General features: G+C 56.1%; 1 protein-coding gene across 2 annotated transcripts in view; it reads left to right on the top strand.

Annotated features, from left to right (window-relative positions):
* The first annotated feature begins 313 nt into the window (after nt 1-313).
* Nucleotides 314-17,345, top strand: part of TLE2 (TLE family member 2, transcriptional corepressor) — a 20,199-nt gene continuing 3,167 nt past the window's right edge. Inside the window, exons 1-13 of one of the 2 annotated variants that reach the window (XM_085316628.1) lie at nt 314-1,238; nt 1,348-1,445; nt 2,185-2,248; nt 3,384-3,428; nt 5,488-5,550; nt 5,793-5,867; nt 6,357-6,546; nt 8,925-8,941; nt 12,434-12,535; nt 13,049-13,093; nt 14,372-14,512; nt 15,528-15,669; nt 17,029-17,189. In XM_085316628.1, coding sequence (XP_085172754.1) covers nt 1,215-1,238; nt 1,348-1,445; nt 2,185-2,248; nt 3,384-3,428; nt 5,488-5,550; nt 5,793-5,867; nt 6,357-6,546; nt 8,925-8,941; nt 12,434-12,535; nt 13,049-13,093; nt 14,372-14,512; nt 15,528-15,669; nt 17,029-17,189 — 1,167 coding nt within the window. In that variant the 5' untranslated portion in view covers nt 314-1,214. Of the gene's footprint in view, nt 1,239-1,347; nt 1,446-2,184; nt 2,249-3,383; nt 3,429-5,487; nt 5,551-5,792; nt 5,868-6,353; nt 6,547-8,924; nt 8,942-12,433; nt 12,536-13,048; nt 13,094-14,371; nt 14,513-15,527; nt 15,670-17,028; nt 17,190-17,345 lie in introns of both variants that reach the window. The other variant, XM_085316627.1, reaches the window with a different exon arrangement.

Genomic DNA, 17,345 nt, shown 5'->3' with positions numbered 1-17,345 from the left:
CGCCGCGAGCGGCCACCGCAGGCGGCGCGGCGGAGCGCGGACTACAGCTCCCAGCATGCCCCGCGGCACCGCATCTGCTTGCTTCTGATTAGCCATCCCTCGAGATGACGTCACGGACCCTTGTGGGAGCGGTGCGCGGCCATTGGGCTGCGGCCCGCGCGGCGACGGCCAATGGCAGGCGCGGCCCCCGTAGCCGCGGGCCGGGAGGCGGTTTAAGGTGGATCCGGGGCGCCGCGAGCGGCGGTGGGCGGCGCTGGACCTGGCCCGGCGCCCGCGGCTGCTGTCGGCGCCGCGGGCCGAGCGCGGCCGCCGGGGGTCCGGGCCGGCAGAGCGGGTCCGGGCGGGAACGGCCCAGGGGCGGACCCGTGCTCAGAGCCCTCTCGCCCCCGAGGGCGCCCGGCTTGGCCCCACGAGCGGCGCCTGCGGAGCCGGTGCCTCTGGGCCCCGTCGGGGCGGGAAGCTGCGCGCACGGCGGGGCTGCGCGGCCGCTGCCCTGCCCGGTGCCCCGCCCGGTGCCCCGCTGCCCAGTCCCCGCTGCCCGACACGCCCTCTGCGGTGCCCCCTGCCTGGCCTCGCTGCCTTTCCCGATGCCCCTGCCCGAGTCCGCTGCCCTCTGCTGCTCTGCCCGGCCCAGTGCCTGCTCCCGTGTTGCTGCCCGGTCCCGCCGCCGGCGCCCGCTGCCCTCCCGCTGCTCTGCCCAGCTCTCCCTCCCCGGTCCCCGCTGCCTGGCCCGGTGCCCGATCCCGGCTGCCCGTCCCGGTCCCGCTGCCGGTGCCCGCTGCCCCCACCGGTGCCGCGCCGGTCCCGCCGCCCTGCCGGTGCCCTCCTGCCCATTCCGGGGCGCGGGCGGCCCTGCCGCCGTGTCCTGCGGGAACGAGCCACCTTAAGCGGTGCCGGGGGACGGCGGCGCTCGCCGGGCCGCGCCGGGAGGCAGCTTCCACCCGCGCCGGGGAGGCTGCTGCGCCCCGGCCCGCGCTCGCACTGACCTTCTCTTCCTGCCGCTCCATTTCTTTATTTTTTGTTATTCGTTTCTCCCCCTGCTCCAGGACCCGTTCCCGTTTCCAGCCGCCCCGGCCCCCATGGGGAGCACGCAGAGACCCCGGTGCCGTCGGGGAGAAGCGCCCTCGGGCCGCCGGCCTGGCGGGAGCGGGCTGCACCCCGCCTGATCCGCGCGGGGCGCGGGGCGGCCTCGGCCCCCGGGCAGCACCCGCAGGATGTACCCGCAGGGGCGGCACCCGGTGAGTGCCCGCGGCCGGCGTGCGGGGCGCTGCGGGGCGCGGCGGCGCGGGAGCCCGCGGCCGGGCCGGGACATCCGTCAGCAGCCGGCCGGGCGCCTTCTCCCCCCAGACTCCCCTCCAGTCCGGGCAGCCCTTCAAGTTCTCGATTTTGGAGATCTGCGACCGGATTAAGGAGGAATTTCAGTTCCTGCAGGCTCAGTATCACAGGTGGGTGGGCAGGCAGGGGACCCGGGCCTCGGAGGGAGGGAGGGAGTGGGGTCTGTAGGGTGAGGAAAGGGGGTAAGGGCAACGGCTCCTTATCTGGTGTGGGGCTTGGTGCGGAGCGGAGGAGGTGTGGGGGCGGGAGGGGGCTAAGGGGTCCGGTGGGGCTCAGGCACAGCCATGGTGTCCAGAGAGGGGGAGGACATGGGGAAAGGAGGGTCCTGGCAAAGGAGGAGGACGAGGACCAGATTAAGTGTGTTAGGTGCAGGAGAAGATGGGGAAAGGGGTCCTTGTGAAGGGGCAATTAGTACAGGCAGGGAGAGCGGTCTAGAATGAGCGAGGCTGTGAACTGGGGTGCCAGATGCTGAGAGGGTCCTGAGGTTTGTTTCCTCCGGCCAAGCCGAGCGTAGGGAGGCGTGGAGGAGATGGCCATGCCGTGGAGATGGAGGACTGGTGGGCAGAGATGGACCAGCCCTGAGGGACACAGGGGCTGCATGGACAGCACATGGCACAGCCCCACAGGCCAGGTGCAGGTCCCTCCAGAGGCACCCAGGACAGTAGCAGCAGTCAGGGATGGACGTGCGACACCCTTGTGGTGCCATGCGACTTTGGGGCAGAGGTGGAAAGGGTGAGAGAAAGGTAGGAGAAAAGCCAAGTTTTCTAAGACCTGAGGTGTGGGTGGGCATGAGGGGGACAGGGCAAGAGATGTTGGTCTGTGAATGAAAACCATGGAACCTCTTTACAGCCTGAAACTGGAATGTGAGAAGCTGGTGAGTGAGAAGACTGAGATGCAGAGACATTATGTGATGGTGAGCTGCCTCCCGTGCCCCTCCAAAGCATACTTGACCCCCAGCCCTCCCGGCAAGGTCCTGGGGCCAGAGCTCCTCTCCATCACTCACCCAGTTGAGAATCCACCACTAAGCAGATGCCTGGCCAAGGGGGTTGTCCTGGGGCTGGGGGCATGAGTTAGGAAAGAGTTAATCTTTATTCCTAGCAACAACTGTCTCTTCTGCTGATGTCTGCTGCTGTACTTGATGCTGTTTGAGCCCAGGAATCATGCCATAGGTTTTTTTTTTCTTTATTTTCCTTTTTCTCCCTTTTTCTGTTTGGTCTCTTAAAGATAAAGGTCTCCCTCCTCCTCCTTGTATCTCTCCCAAGAGGGAATGTCTTGGAAGTGATACTCTGAGGCTGTTATTTTGGATGGGAGGAGAAATTCCCTTTAAAAAGAGCAGGGCAGGACCCCCTCTGCAGTGGCCAGTGTGGTCTTAATAGCCTACCGGCTACCACTAGCCTGTCCCAGGCTCCTGCAGGGCAGTTTTGGGCAAGAAGAGGAGCAACACTGCTGGCAGAAAGCTAGGAAGATGGGAGTTGGAAAATTGGAGTAACATTACTTCTCTGTCAGCATCTGACATTTCCAGCCCCACTAAGGGAAAGGGGAAGCATAAATTATTACCCCCTCCTGACAGCAAACAGACTTAAACCTGGGCAACCCCATTCCCTGGGTGGTGACAGGAGGGTATCAGCATTGCAGGACATATTCCTGTCACCTCGTCAGCTGGGATCCTCTCCCACATCTCACAGCTTCAGGGACTCCCAGAGGTGGGTTGTGCTGTCTGAGATGGGCTTTGCTGGAGGAATGAGGTCCTTTGGCCCCAGGGGCAGCTTTGCAGAACTTGCTCCCTCCTTCTCCCCTGTCCTTGGTGGAGGTGGGACAGAAGTCTGCTGCTAGAGTTGCAACTGGCTTCAGCTGGTGAAAGAGGTACCTTATGTCATCTTTTTCTCTGCATAGGCCTGACAACCCATGTAACTAGATGGGAAGCTGCATCAGGGAGTTGATCTGAGTTAAGAGCAGGAAGGGACAGGCCAGAATAGGACCCCCTGGCTGTAACGGGGCCGATTGCTCAGGCAAATCCTAACCAGGCTGCACTGTGATTTTCCTTTCAGTATTATGAAATGTCCTATGGGCTGAACATTGAAATGCACAAGCAGGTGAGTGAGCTGGGGTCTACGTCGGTGGCAGGGGAAGAGATTTGTGTTGGGACACTGTTGGAAAATGATTTCCTTTCTGTGTTCCTGCTACCAGCATGGGAAACGTAGCACAACTGTGGGTGAGGGACTGCCTTGAGCAGTAATTGGGACATGGGGTACTGAGTTCTGTTAGATACCTTGGGCAGAACCTCCTCCTTGTGATCCTAAAGCACCTCAAGGTCTAGCCTTGCATCCTGCAGTCCCTGTGCGTGTACCTGCCAGCAGTGGTTCCCTGGGACCCCAGATGCAGGAGGGAGAGTAGAGGAAACAGCAGGAGCTGGAGCCCAGAGGCAAATGGATTGCCTTTCTTTTCTTTTTATTATTTTTTCTTTTTATTGTTTTATCCCCTTTTCCTTTCCTGAAGCCAGAGGAGTGTTTTCACCCTTCCCCGGTTCCCCTTTTGTTCCAGTGTTAATTTGCTTTCCCTCTTCAGATTTATCAATCTAGTCATCACAGGCTCTCTGCCAGGGAAATTAGTTTGGACCAATGCCCGACAAAGTGGCAAGTCAACTGCCATATTCCTCCAGCTGGCTCAGCCCCTCTGAGTTTGCTCCTTTTGTTAACAGGGAGAGCTGCAGGGCCCTCCAGCATCTTCCTGCTGTCCCCATGCACTCTCAGCTTTGATGGGACTGGGATCCAGGGGTAGCCTGAGCCGCAGGAGACTCAGGCCCCCCCATACCACCACCACTTGGGGGGATGGATAGCTGAGTGCTTGGAGAGGGGCAGTCAGGGCCTGGCACGACTGGTCCTGTTCCCAGCTGCAGGGCACTGCAAGGCACCAGGACGGGATCTCCAACTCCTAGTCCTTGGTGCCGGCACGTGGGAGTTGTGGTGCACGCAGCAGCAGGCTGGATTGGCAGGGGATGGGGTGTCTGGGGGCCAGGCATGGGCTATGGTAAACATCCTCTTTGTTCTTTGCCAGCGTTGTGCATGGTTTGACCTCTGTGCAATGCTTTCAGAGACTGTAGAAACCCGAGATGAAAAAGCACCTCAGAGCAGCCAGTCCCTTTGCTGGCAAGTGCCGGGGGGGGACGGGACGGGACACAACACACTTGCAGCCAGGGTGTTGGGTTCTCCCTGAGAGACACAGGATTGTTTTGGAACGGCCACAGCTGCAGCCCCTTCCCCTGGGAAGGGCTCCTGTCCCAGGGAGGGATCCAGCCAGGCTTGCTGGATTACCTGTAGAGGAGTATGGGGTGCACCTGGCCTGTCTGTGTTTCCCTTGCTGCCATTTGCTGGGGATGGGGCAGGTAAATTGAGGTGCCCTGAGCCTCAGTGTTGCTTTCTGTAACCAGCAGTTGGAAGTACCTGGTTGGCCACAGTGTTTCTGAGGGGCAGGAAGTGGGAGCTCCTGATCTGGCCGGGGCTGGGGGAGACAGAACAGGTGTCATTAGGGGCTTCATGGGAAGGTCCAGAAGGGATTGGGGGTGGGGAGAGGAAGCTGAATTAATTTGTGTGGATTCCCCCCACACACATGCACACCCTTATTTTCCCCATGGCTTTCAGTTCAATGCTCGAGGAGAGGGAAAGTGGCACAAGCAGTGGTCTGCTGCCAGTGCTTGTAGCTCTGCTCTCCTTTCCTACCAGCCTGCCCGCTGGCTACAAGAGCAGCAGCCCACAAACCCAAGATGGGTTTGGGCTAAGCAAAGCCAACTGGGCTGCAAAAGGACTGACAGCTCCGAGTCTGGCTTGGCCTGGATCCACAGAGGGATTTAGGAGTTAGATTCCCTCCTGTGTGCCTCATGGAATCTGACAGTCTGGGAGGGTCCCAGAGCCCTGGGCAGAGTCCTTGCTTGGCAGGAGCTTGGGAAATCCCAGCAGGGATAGAGGCAACGTGAGGATTTACACTGAGGTGGATGCAGGGTGGAGAGCGCTTAACTCCCTGGAGCTCAGTGCATCTGCAGGATGTTTGGTTGTCTTCTTCCCTACTGGAGGGGGGGGAACAGGAACGGGGGAAGGGGGAATGGGGTTTAGAGCCCTTCCGCCCCACTGCGGTAGTGATATCTGCCTCCTCTTACAGGCAGAGATTGTAAAGAGACTGAGTGCCATCTGCGCCCAGATTATACCCTTCCTGACACAGGAGGTAAGAGGGGGCATGCGCCAGACTGCTTGGGCTTCTCCAGAGGCACTTGGGAAAGGGGAAACTGGAATCCAGCCTGAAGAAAGGGAGGTTCAGGGAGGGACTTGGACTTGGACTGGGGAGGGAGGGAGGGAGGGAGACACCAACCGCAAGCATGTGGGCCCTAGCACTGCTGGGTGCAGGGTCGGGGCCGTGTGAGATCTGCGGCTGCAAACCCTGCATGACCCCTGGGCTTTTCCTCCCAGCACCAGCAGCAGGTCCTGCAGGCGGTGGAGCGGGCCAAGCAGGTGACCATGGGGGAACTCAACAGCATCGTGGGGGTGAGTTGCCCCGCCAGGCCAGGGAGTAAGGCCTCTTCCCTACTCCACTGCAGATTTGGACTGTGCAGTGTAATGATGGGGGAAACCAAGGTCTTTGTACCCTGACAAGCCTCGGTACTCTGCTGTGGTGATTAGGGTTTACCACTGTGCAACGAAGAAGGCAGACAGCCTCTGGGAGCTTCCCTGGCCCCAACTGCGCCAACTTGAGCAGGGGAAAGCGATGGGCTGGGCTTGTCTGTCATGTTTCAGGAGTTATATCCTGACTTGTATAGGGGATGCTCTAGGTGCTGCATGGGGGGAAAGGGCAAGGGATGGGACTAAAACGGTGCAGCTTGACAGCTCTGCTCCCCTCCTTGTCCTTCGTGTCATGTCTCATCCCATTGTGCTTTGCAATGCACTTCACACAGACTGTTCTGGGGTGCGGGCATGGCTGGCGTGCGGCTGTCTCCTCCCACGATCCAGGATCATTTGCTCTTTCTCTTTCAGCAGCAGCAGCTTCAGCACCTCTCCCACCATGCACCCCCCATCCCGCTGACCCCCCACCCCTCCAGCATGCAGCCATCTAGCCTGACGGGGGTCAGCAGTACCTCAGGGCTCCTGGCCCTCTCGGGGGCACTCATGGCGCAGTCACAGCTCGCTGCCAAGGAAGATAGAGTGGTCCAGGATGGGGAGAATAGAGGTAAGGAGATGAAGTGCAGCTGGATTAATGCTTCGAAGGCTGGTTGGATCAGGGTCAGGCAGAAGTCCCAAAGGTGACCAGGCAGCACTGGGAGGATCTTTCTCCCATCTCTGCCCCTTTCCCAGGGCTCCTCAATGTGTGGCAGCTGTTTCCCAAGGCCAGAGGGGAGCAGCAGGCACAGCAAATGACAGATCCAGCTAATTAAATATCTGCAGCCCCAAGAGGTTGGCTCTATTTTTGAGCAAGGGAACAGCTGCCATGCAGTGATGATTCCAGAGAGCTCGTGGCAGCACGGGGAGTGGCTGTGTGCTCACCCCAAGCGCTGGGCAGTGGGGCTCTGGGAGTGCATGTGCTCATGGGCCTTCTGCCTCTCCAGGGTATTTCCAGCATTGGGGTCCACCTTACAGAGGCAGCTGATAGGTGTGAGCTCCCCCTCTGCAGAGAAACCCTCTCAGTTTACACCGAGGTTCTCAGGCACTCATCTGATTCTGGAAGCTGAGATTTTAAGGGAAAACACCTTACTGTTGCAAGCCCCTGGTAGAAACTGTGGGAGACACAGGTCTGTGACGAGGAATTTGGAAAGCTTTATTGCTTGTGCAGTGCCTTGTAGATAGCAATCATCCCTCATCCTTATGGGTACCTCCTCCTATCAGAATCATGAAGTGCTTTACAAACATCGTCAATAATTAATCATTGTTAAATCAGCTCTGTGAATGTTACTGGCAGGCTTGGGGAAAATTAATATCAACACCCAGCTTTGCTGGTGGCCTGTTGCTCTTGAAGCATTTTCTAAAGGAGCAGCCACTCTGAGCTCAGGTCACCTTCTACAGAGTGCAGGTGTCAGGTATTTTTGCTGATGAGCCAACTGAGGCGCAGACTCCAGACCTGCACTCCAAGGCCTGGACAGCAAGACAGGTCCTTGGACTAGAAACAGGCAGTAAAATGTAGTGGTCTTAGTGATCCTGCTGTGCAGGCTTCTCTGGGAAAGGTGCTGGCAGCTCACAAGGTCCCTGATGTGTGGTCTGGAAGTGCTACTGTAACAGGACACAAAGGTGTCCAAAGCGAAACTGGTCACTGGGTTGGGGGGAGACTGTTTCATTTTTTTTTAATGATCTAGTTTTGCTTGTAAGATCTAAAAGTGAAAATAATATCAGGGAATTGTCCACGTATGCACGCACGTCTGCTTGCACCCATGCACACAGGTGTGTGCAGTTTTAATTCTGTCAGTGTTTCTTTAAGGATGACCTTCCCCCAGAGGAGAAAAACAAACTCCAGAAAACGACCAAGGCAGGCTGTGCTGTGCCTTCCTTAACCCTTCAAGACCAGGCAGCCTCTGCTGAATGCTTTCAGAATCAGCTTGCATCATGCATGGGCTAGAGCTCATCCTGGGCAGGGAAAAAGCAGTCTGGCCAGCATCCAGCCAGGGCAGAGGCCACACAGACACCCACAATGATTCTTTAAAACAAAAACAAACAAATAAAAAACAAACTAGTAAAATGCTACATGTGGTTTAGGTTAATCCTTGGTGCCCCCATAGTTAGCAAGAGCAGGTGTGGATCAAACTGAGGGAGCACTGAAGTGATAATTCCAGGCACCTGCCCCACTCCCCCCTTCCCCTGCTTTGTGTTGACTGGAGTCCTGCAGCAGCCGCACACATTAAGAGTCTGGCATCCCCTGATACCCTCCTGCCTCATTCCTGAACATCTGTCCTCCTGCCAGTGGAGACTAAGACCCATATATCCTCTCCAAATGCTGATGCGATCATTCGGAGTGAAAAGTCACTGGGGAGCAATGCAAGACCCCAACTGATAACCTGGTGGGTGGGTTTGTGAGCAAATGCCTGACACTCCTTCTCTGAGCTCAGGGAGATGGAGCTGTTTTTTTGTGTGCTGCATGTGAAAAATCCTTGATCAAAGGCTCTCTAAGCAGGGCTTTTTAGCATAGCTTCCTAGGGAAAAGGAATGGTTGTGATTCACCAGGCCTCAGCTAGCTGGTCTGCTTGTTGCTTCTTAATAACTTTGGAACCCATTGGCCAGTTCCAGCCAGGAGATTTCAAAGCTCTAATGAGTTTCTTGGTAGTAAATGGCAGGATAGGTTTCTCCATGCTTCCCAGAGAAAGACTAGCGTGCCCGCCTGTTATTAGATACCAGAGAGTCCACGCTGCAGACTGACGAAGTGGGAAATCAGGCTCATTTTTCAGCCTAGGTTTCTCTATCTCCTCTGGTTTTATACTGCACTGTCCCTCCTTTTTCTCCCCCCCCCCCACTCTGCAGTTTGAGCATAGCCGTGGCATTAACAGCCTCTTCTTTTTCCCTTCCCTCTTCTTTGCCACCATGGATGTTCCCGGATGCTTTCTTGTCCTGCCGCCTGGACACCAGAGCACACCCCGAGCCAGGTAAGTCACACCAACAGACCTGGCTCTGGCCAGGCCAGTGGTGGGAACAGGCTTTCTGGTAACGTGGGTGGGTGGCATGGCTTTTCCTTCACAAAGTCCTGGGCTACTCTGGAAGCCTGCCAGCCCCCTTGAGTGTCACTTAGAGCATCTCCAGGGTACTTTAAGAGAGATTTTGCTAATGTGCATGGTCCTGCTTCCTTAACTCTTTCAGGTCTTGCAGGACATTTGCCCTAGATTTTCTAGTCCACAGGCAGGAAAGTAGAGCTGGTTCAGAGTCCCCTGTGCTGATGTCTGTTCCTGGAAAGACCTTTGTGCTGCTAGAGAGAATCTGGATCCTGGGGTGGCTGTGGCATGAAGGATTCAAGGGAAGAAATGGGCTGCACTTTATGGTGACCTCATGCTCGGTGCCCGAGGGCTCGCAGTGAGGGGCTGGCACAGGGGCTGCGTGTTCTGGAGGCACTGCAGCCAGTTCCCTTTGTGAGCACTGGCGGTAGGATTTCCAGGAATGTTTTGTTTCCTGACCTTTGAAAGTAAACAGCCTGGAGATAGAGGAGCTGCTCTTCTCTTTTTGGTGGCAGCCTGAGAGGCCATGGTTCAGCACAAAGGGAGGGAGCAGCAGGGTCTGGGGTTCTCTTTCTGCATGGCACCATGTCATTTCACGGGATTCCTCAGGGGAGGATCAGCTGGAGGTGGGGAGGCAGCTTTGCAGGCAGAACAGCTCCACATTGTTCTCTTGAGAGCTATATACCATGGTCCAGACACCCTGCTCCCATTCTGCTAAGGGCCTTCAGGTTACAGTGATGCAGTGGCAGCTTCTGCTGCGTGGGCTCCTTTCTTCTTTCTTCCTCCTCAACTTGGTGCATGAGGACGGGAGACATCTCTCCCTACCACTGTGGGTCAGCTTTCCAGGCTATTTGCATTTGCACACAAGTTGATTAAGGCAGTTGGCTCCTAGGACTGGCCTTCCCCTGCGTGCTGAGTTTGCAAGGGCTCAGCATGCCAAGAAGGAAAGGGCAAACCATTGAGTTGCATGGGGATCAGATGGGGAGAGGGGCTGGGGTCTTAATCTCCTTCTGCCTCTGGAGACCTCAGGCTGAGGCTAGCTCTGCTCTCTCCAGAGGGCAACACATGGGTCCTCACCTGAGGCTGAACCTAGGCTTGGGTTTAGAGGAACCTAGCTGCAGTTTTGGAGGATGAGGAGGCAGCTAAGGGGAGTATACATGTGTTGAGGGATATAGGAGGAAATCCGAGCAGAAAAGACAAGACAAAGGGTTCTGCTCATCGTAACCTCCCATCCCTTTGCTGTGTTGGCTCAGGTGGGCTGTGTGTGCATTGAGGAAGGTGCCAGGCAGGTTTGTAACTGGAGGTGCTAGTTCTGCTTGACCAGAGACTCTTTGCTGTTGCGAGTATCTAAAGGTCGAGCGCTGCTCCCAAAATAGCTAGCTCTGTCCTTCCTGAGAGTTTCTAGTTTAGCAAACAGTCTGAACAGGTCTCTTTACCTAAGCCCAGCAATGTCAGTTCCTCCCCAACCATTGGCCCCTATTTTTACTGTACTCCTGCCTTGTCAGGAGTCCCAAAACAAGGCTTCAGTAAGCTGGAGCTATAGCTCAAGCTCAGGCTGGGGAAGGAAGGGTTAACTAGCCCTCCACTGGGGAGCAATTGGCATTGATCTTTATAAGCTTGCAATCAGATGGCAGAGAGAGAGAGAAATGATCACTTTGTTGCGTCTGAGACAGACCAGGCTGTCTTTTCCAAGGACCACCATAGGGATGGGACCACTTTTTTGCTCTATGGTTGTATGTGGCAAGGTTCCTGACTTTTCTGTAAATGACAGTGTTGGTGCTCTGAGATGGAGCATTTTCTTCCTGTTAGCATCAACAGCTCTGAAAAATAGTCCTTGGGAGGGCTGGGGAGCTGCACCCTGGAAACTGCAGCAGCCCCCAAAACCCTGGGTCTTTTGGAAAGCAAGGCCAGTTTTAGAGGTGAGCCCCAGAACAGAGCAGGCAGATTCTTCTCTCTGAAAACCCAGCATCGATCTGATGTTCCTCTGGTTTGTAAGCTGGTGCCATGGGACCAGGCCCCTAAGCACGTGCTGATGTGCATTAAAGAGAGCAGGAGTGTGTGGGCGGGCTGGTGGGTGGGCAGGAACCACTTGATTGTATTATCATCTGAGGAAACAGCCAAGGAGGGGGGAGGGAAGGGATTTAAGACACCCCCATGGCTTTCCACACAATCTGGCTTAGTGGGAAGTGGGCTGGAACACACTGGGGGGGAGGGTGAGGAAGGGGGAAGAGGCATTCATCTCTGCTCAGCCCCCATCCTACTTTCTCCAAGCCCCACTGACTCCTGCAGCAGCAGGGTTAAGGCAAAGTAAACATTCAGGCTCCAGTGGGGATTTTCCACTCCCGCTATGCCTTATTATCTCCCAAAGGGGCAGATCTGCTCTCCAGTCCGGGGGCTGGGGAGGCTACATTGTTCAGCTCTCGGTTTCATGTAGCCCTGTGTGCTAACAGCTCGGTCGGGGCATGGCTGCGATGCCTTATCCTCTCCCCTGTCCCGCTCAAACACCCCTTCCTTGCAGAGCAGTTCACAGCAGGGCTTATCTGCCAGTTGGGGCTGTTGCCCCGTCATCCACTCCTTTGCTCCAGTGAAGATGGGAAGCGAAGCGGGTGGCCCTGCCTGGCTCCCAGCAGGGTGTGTGGCTTTGGGCATGGCTTTATTTTCTCCCTCTTCCCTTTGCCAGCCAGCCTTACCTGCCAGGGAGGTGCTTTGCCATGGCTGAGGCAGTGCTGGGCTGATGGACTGCCCATGCTCCCTCTGTCCAGGGGGGTGGGGATTGGGTCCTGGCTGACTTCCAGTGGAGGAAGGTGGTGGAAAAGGGTGAGGGCAGCTGCCTTCACAGATGTTCTGGGGCAGGCCTGGGAAAAGGAGGTGACCTTCCCAAGTCTCTGAGCACCTTATAAATACGAACGAAGCTGAAGCTCACTGCCCACCGTAGGAGACTCTCCATCTATGATTAGGGCAGCTGACCCACAGAGATGTCCATCCTCCTTCCCTCTTCCCTACTCCATCAGGGCTAAATGAACTTGGGCTAAATGAACTTGGGCTGGAACTCAGGAGTCTGAAGACACCTGCACTAGCCTTGCTTAAACCAATGGACTAAAGCCATCTCTGCCCCCAGTTAAATGCATATCTTAAAAGACTTTTAGCCAAGGGTTCACAGGAGGCCAATAAGGGGATGTCAGAGGTGTCCACCCAGAGGAGGAGAGTAATACCTCCCTCCTTTAGCTCTGGCGTCTCTTCAACCAGGGGAAGGGGACCTCTGCCACCCAAAGCAGCTGTGGCCTAGGTTGTACAAATAGCTGGCTGGATTCTAGATGCTGGCTGGCATCAGGAGGACTCTTCTAGAGAGGAGACGTGGTTGGCACTGCTTTGTGGCCCGTCTGCTCTCCTCTCCAGCTCATTCACCTTCCTCTTCCCCCTCTGGCTCAGAGTGTTTCTGCTTCCCCTTCGGAGAGCCTGCAGGATGAGGAGCAGATGGGCAGCACAGGGTTGAAGCGGAAACGGGAAGAAAAGGACTTGCCTGGGCATTACGTGAGTCCAGCTGCAGAGCATGGCCGTGGGAGATGGGAAGGGTCATGGAGGTGGCGGGGGAATTTCTCTGTCTGTCCCTTCCTGGGAGTGAAGAAGCAGAAGTGGAGAACATCCCCATATGGTTGCCTTGCAGACCACACTACCGTGTGAGCTGGAGCAGCTTCTCTGGGGTAGCTGGAGCACAATCGGGCCAAACACCCCAGCTCAGCTTAGAGATGGCATGGCTGTGCACAAGGAAAGACCCAGCAGTTTCAAGGGCCAGAGGGGGAAAGGGCAGTAACTCAGCAAAAGTAAATGAACAAAATGAAGGGCCCCCCACACCTGAAGAGACCCCTCAGGACAGAGGGTTGGAATCACTGCTTGCATGATGTGGTGTTTGTTTCCAAGATCCAATGTGTGGTGGGAGAATGGGGGTCTCTGTGCTGGTTGGTGGGGGCCAAGAAGCAGCATGCAGCATTGGTTCCAGCCTCTCCCACTCTTAACTGAGCCTTCATGGGTTTCTCTTTCTTGCAGGACAGTGATGGGGACAAGAGTGATTACAACCTTGTGGTGGATGAGGTGAGCCCAGAGCCTTATGAGCACACTTAAGCCTTGAAGAATATCAAGTTCAAGCTGCAGTCAGCAGGTTTAGGATTCTGGTTCCTGAGTTTGGGGCTCAGCAGGTTTCTGGTCACTGCTATGGGGCAGGAGTGCCTGGTGAGGATATGTGTCAGCCCAAAGCAGTGCTCTGGGCTGAAAATTGTGCCAGCCAGGGCTCAACTTTGCCTTGACTCTGTTTGGCAATCCCATTTCAGCCCTTCTCCTGCAGCATCCCATATGGGGAGGCTGATAAGCTGCAATGAAAGCTGAGGGAGGTGGGTTTGCTGCTGGCACCACGTGCACATGGAGGTGGCAGGAGCAAGCAGGTGAAGAGGTAGCAGCACCCCACCTTGTCCTGCCCCTGCCAGTCCCCATCCTGGGCAGTCACCTACAGTGCCTTCTCTAAAAGAAACCTTTGCTTTAAAACACACTGAACCCATGACTGTGTCTAGACTGCAGCGGGTACACTGACTTTCAGTCCCTTGCAAGTAAACTTTAAGGCCTTCTGGTGCAGCCTTCCTCAGCCACCAAGGCAGATACAACATCACTTTATCCCAGCCCAGTTATTTTTGGCAGAGATGATGTTTTTGGGGACATCCCCTTTTTCCCCTGGAAGACTAGGGGAAGGGAAAACACATATGCCATTTTCTCCTCCTGCCACTTTCCCAAGAAAATATAAGCCCTGAAAGGCACATCAGCTGGCATTTCTGCGGAAAATGGCACTTATAAAAACTGCTCATTGGTGTAATTACAGTGATAAAAATCACAGACCTAATTGAATGGTTATGGGAGTGCAAGAGCTGATGGGTGGCCTTGCCTCTGAAATGCTGACAAGGGGCTGCTGAGGGGCCCTTCTTGGCTCCCTGGGGACACTGGGAGATGGGCTGGTCACCTCCCCTTCTGCTAAAGGAATCCATGGCTACCAGCGTCCTATGAATCTGTTGTCACCACTAATTTTGTTCAGAGGGGAAAAAACCAGAAAGACAGCTTCTCATCCAGGGGACTGAGGAGCAGAGTGGGGAGCCCTTTTGCAGATGCTCCTCTTCAAGGCTGTTGAGACAGCAGCAGGCTGGTGAGCAACAGGGTGAAAGCTCACCCAATAGGCAAGAGGGAAGATGGAAGGAGCCTGTGGTCCCTGCTCAACTGGAGGCTGAGAGGGTTGCACCCTCGGGGGACCTGTCTGGCCATCAGCTGTCCCCCAGCACAGAGGGTGCAGCGCCTGCTGCCCTGAGGATGATCCTTGTGCTTTGTCCCCAGGATCCGCCCTCGGAGCCCGGCAGCCCTGGCCGTGAGCCCAGTACCCGACTGCCCCCGATCCGCCGGGACATGCCTGAAAGCCCTGCCTCGCTCGCCTCCAGCCGCAGCACCACCCCTCTCAAGCCCAAGGACCAGAGCCCGGTAAGGAGGAGCAGCCCCAGTCTGCCGTGGCCTGCGAGCAGGGCGAGCAGATCCTGCCTCTTCAGTACCGTGGGGCTTGTGCCTCACCCCGGGTTTCGCAGGGCCAGGAGCAGAGGTCAGTGCCTTCGGAAGAGAGGTTAATCATCTGGTGAGCGAAGGCCTGGCTCTGCAGGTATTTTCCATCCAGCTGCCTGCAGAATTCCCCAGAGCTGCTCTAGCTCTGTGCAATTGATTTCCACCACCACCACCACCACCACCCCCCGCTTCTCCCTTGCCAAGCACCAGCCTGATTCTCAGATTGAAACATCAGCGTGCGGGAAGTGGGGGAGGGAAGGCTCTGTCACACTGCAGCCTCGCCGGCCGGCGGGGACTCAGAGGATTCATCCCTTGCCAGCCCTGGGGTCAGGAGCCGGCTATGGGCCGCAGGGAGCAGCGGGCTGCTTCTCCCCAGGACAATCGGATTAGAGCAGACAAAGCGCCCTGAGCAATCTGCCAGCGCAGCACGTCGCTTTTCTGTTATTAATTTTTTTTTCTTTTGCTGGTGTCGACAAAATCCCCAGGCAGAAAAAAATGGGAATAAATAGGAGAGGCAAGAAAAAAGACAAGCATGAAATAGCTGTGGAGATCTGAGAGGCAGGATGTGAGCAGTTTGTCCCAGGTCTGCCCCATCCCACTCCTGCAAAGGGCTGAGCTGGGGGTCTGCAGGAGTGGGAGCAGGCACTGCCCCTGGTCCTGTGGGGTCTGGGTACGTGGGCCTGGGCTCGGGGTAACCTGGCCCCTGAAGGGGGGTGCTGGAAGCTGTGTTTTTGAGTGGGAAACGTGAGGCTGCTCTCGCCCACTGGAAGGGAGTGAGAGGGTCTGAGGGCACAGAAATCTGGGTCCCAGGAGCTCCCTGGCCAGTGTAGCCACCCTCTGGGTGCACGGCTTTTCTTTTCCCGGGGGGTCGTGGCTCTTTGCACCCCTCTGGGATGGGCTGACAGCACCGCGCTGCCATGGCTCTGCCTTTGTCTTCCAGAACCACCTCTCAGCCAGTGCTCCGGCCTCCAAGTGCGCCGGCTCCTCCCCACCCCAGGACTCCCTCACGTCCTGCCCCGGGCCCAGCTCAGCCTCCCATCTCCGGCCACCTCCCACCAAGCTGCCTGCCACGGACACCATCGGTGAGTTCCCAAGGCCATGGTGATAGAGGAGAAGATTTGCTTTCTTCTTCTACAGGTGTTACTCTGCTACTGGTTAGGCTGGGGCCAGAGGGACGGTGGAACACTTTCACCCTCATCAGCACAGCGAGCAGTTTTGCACTGTATTGACCTCAGCAAATGTGCATCTGTGCAAAAATGTCACATAACTGTATGTTTCAGCTCTCTAAATGCTGAAGCTTTTGTACTGAGCTCAAACCCAGCAAACACTTTATGTGGATGTAGGAACTCTTGGCTTCAGGAATTCAGAAGGGCAGATGTTTTATCTGCACATTATCATTTTTTCTTGGACGTGTTGTCGTTGTACTGCTGTGTGAAGCTGCATGCTTCAGGGCCTCAGCTGCAGGGGTTAGGAAGGAAGTCCCAGTGCCTCTGCCAGCACACAGGATGCAGGAGGCCAGGACAGTTCCTGGTCAGTCTCCCTGTGTAGCTGAGGATCTCTGTAGCAGTAGGGGTCTTGTGTGTGCTTGGTGTTGCAAAGATCCCAGATGAGATCCAGGTGACCCAGGAACTGGTATGAATGGCTGCATCATTTTGAAAGCAATGAGGAAAGTAGCGAGAGCTAAAGTGGTGGCCTTTGTGGTGGTTAATCTTGGCCTGGTCACATCACCTTTCCCTGCCTTAGTTTCCTTGAGAAACTTTAGGGAAGGCAGGTGGGGACAGCTCTCAGGAACAGCTTGGCCATGACCAGAAAGTGAGAGGAGAGCACAAGGGAGAAATTGAGCCAGAACTGGAGACGCTAAGCCTTTGTCTGGGCTAGAAAATTACAGAGGTTTAGCAAAAATTGAATTGGAATTGATTTCAATAAACCAGCAAGGCCCTGGAGGTAAAGCCACTTAGCCATCAACCATAGGTAATTTGACCTGGGCAAGACTGAAGAGGGCTTGGCAAAGGTGGTCAGGATTGTTGTGGGTTAGTGGCTGGCTGGTCCATGGTGCATCCTTTGGGGGGGGGGGGTCCGAAAGGTTTCCTCCACATGCCTGGGTCTGTGTGTCCCCTGTCCAGGATTGTTGAGACTGGGGGATACCCATCCTGTTGGGTTTGTACAGCTACAGCTCTATGCACCACCTATGTCTTGACAGTAATCAGCCTGCCCTCTTTCTTATCCTTCAACTTGTGCCAGGCTTGGCTGAGCCCTGTGTCTTGAGTCGGGGTGGGGGGAGAGGGGGGAAGGGGTTGGACTAGGTGATCTCCAGAGGTTCCCTCCAACCACAACCATGCCGTGATTCTGCATTGAGTGGAAAGTTTGATGCCAGGTGCTCTTTTCTCTTGATAAAGCTCTCACACCCATCAGAGTCCATGAACAGGTCTCTCCTTGCACAGCTCTCCGCAGCCCACTGAGTGTGTCCAGCCCCTACACATCCTCCTTTGGAATGGTGCCTCATGCCACCCTCAACGGCGAGCTCTCAGTCCCCAGCATGTATATGGGCATCCATCTCTCCCCGCAAGTCAGCAGCACTGTCATGTATGGACGGTCCCCAATGGTAAGTCCCTGAGGGGCTTACCCAGGCCATCAGCATGTGCTGTCTCTGCTGCCTGCCCCATGCTGTCCTGAGCTTGTCCTATCCCATGTGTACAATACCTGCATTCCTGCAATGAGCTTGACTCAATCTGTATGGAAGGGCTTCCTTCTGGAGGCA

The sequence above is a fragment of the Rhea americana genome, unplaced genomic scaffold, assembly GCF_003343005.1.
Source record: "Rhea americana isolate MKP2758 unplaced genomic scaffold, rheAme1 scaffold_477, whole genome shotgun sequence".
Taxonomy (NCBI): Eukaryota; Metazoa; Chordata; class Aves; order Rheiformes; family Rheidae; genus Rhea; species Rhea americana.
The sequence above is the reverse complement of the archived record's forward strand: the minus strand, read 5'-3'. Positions and strand labels throughout refer to the sequence as shown.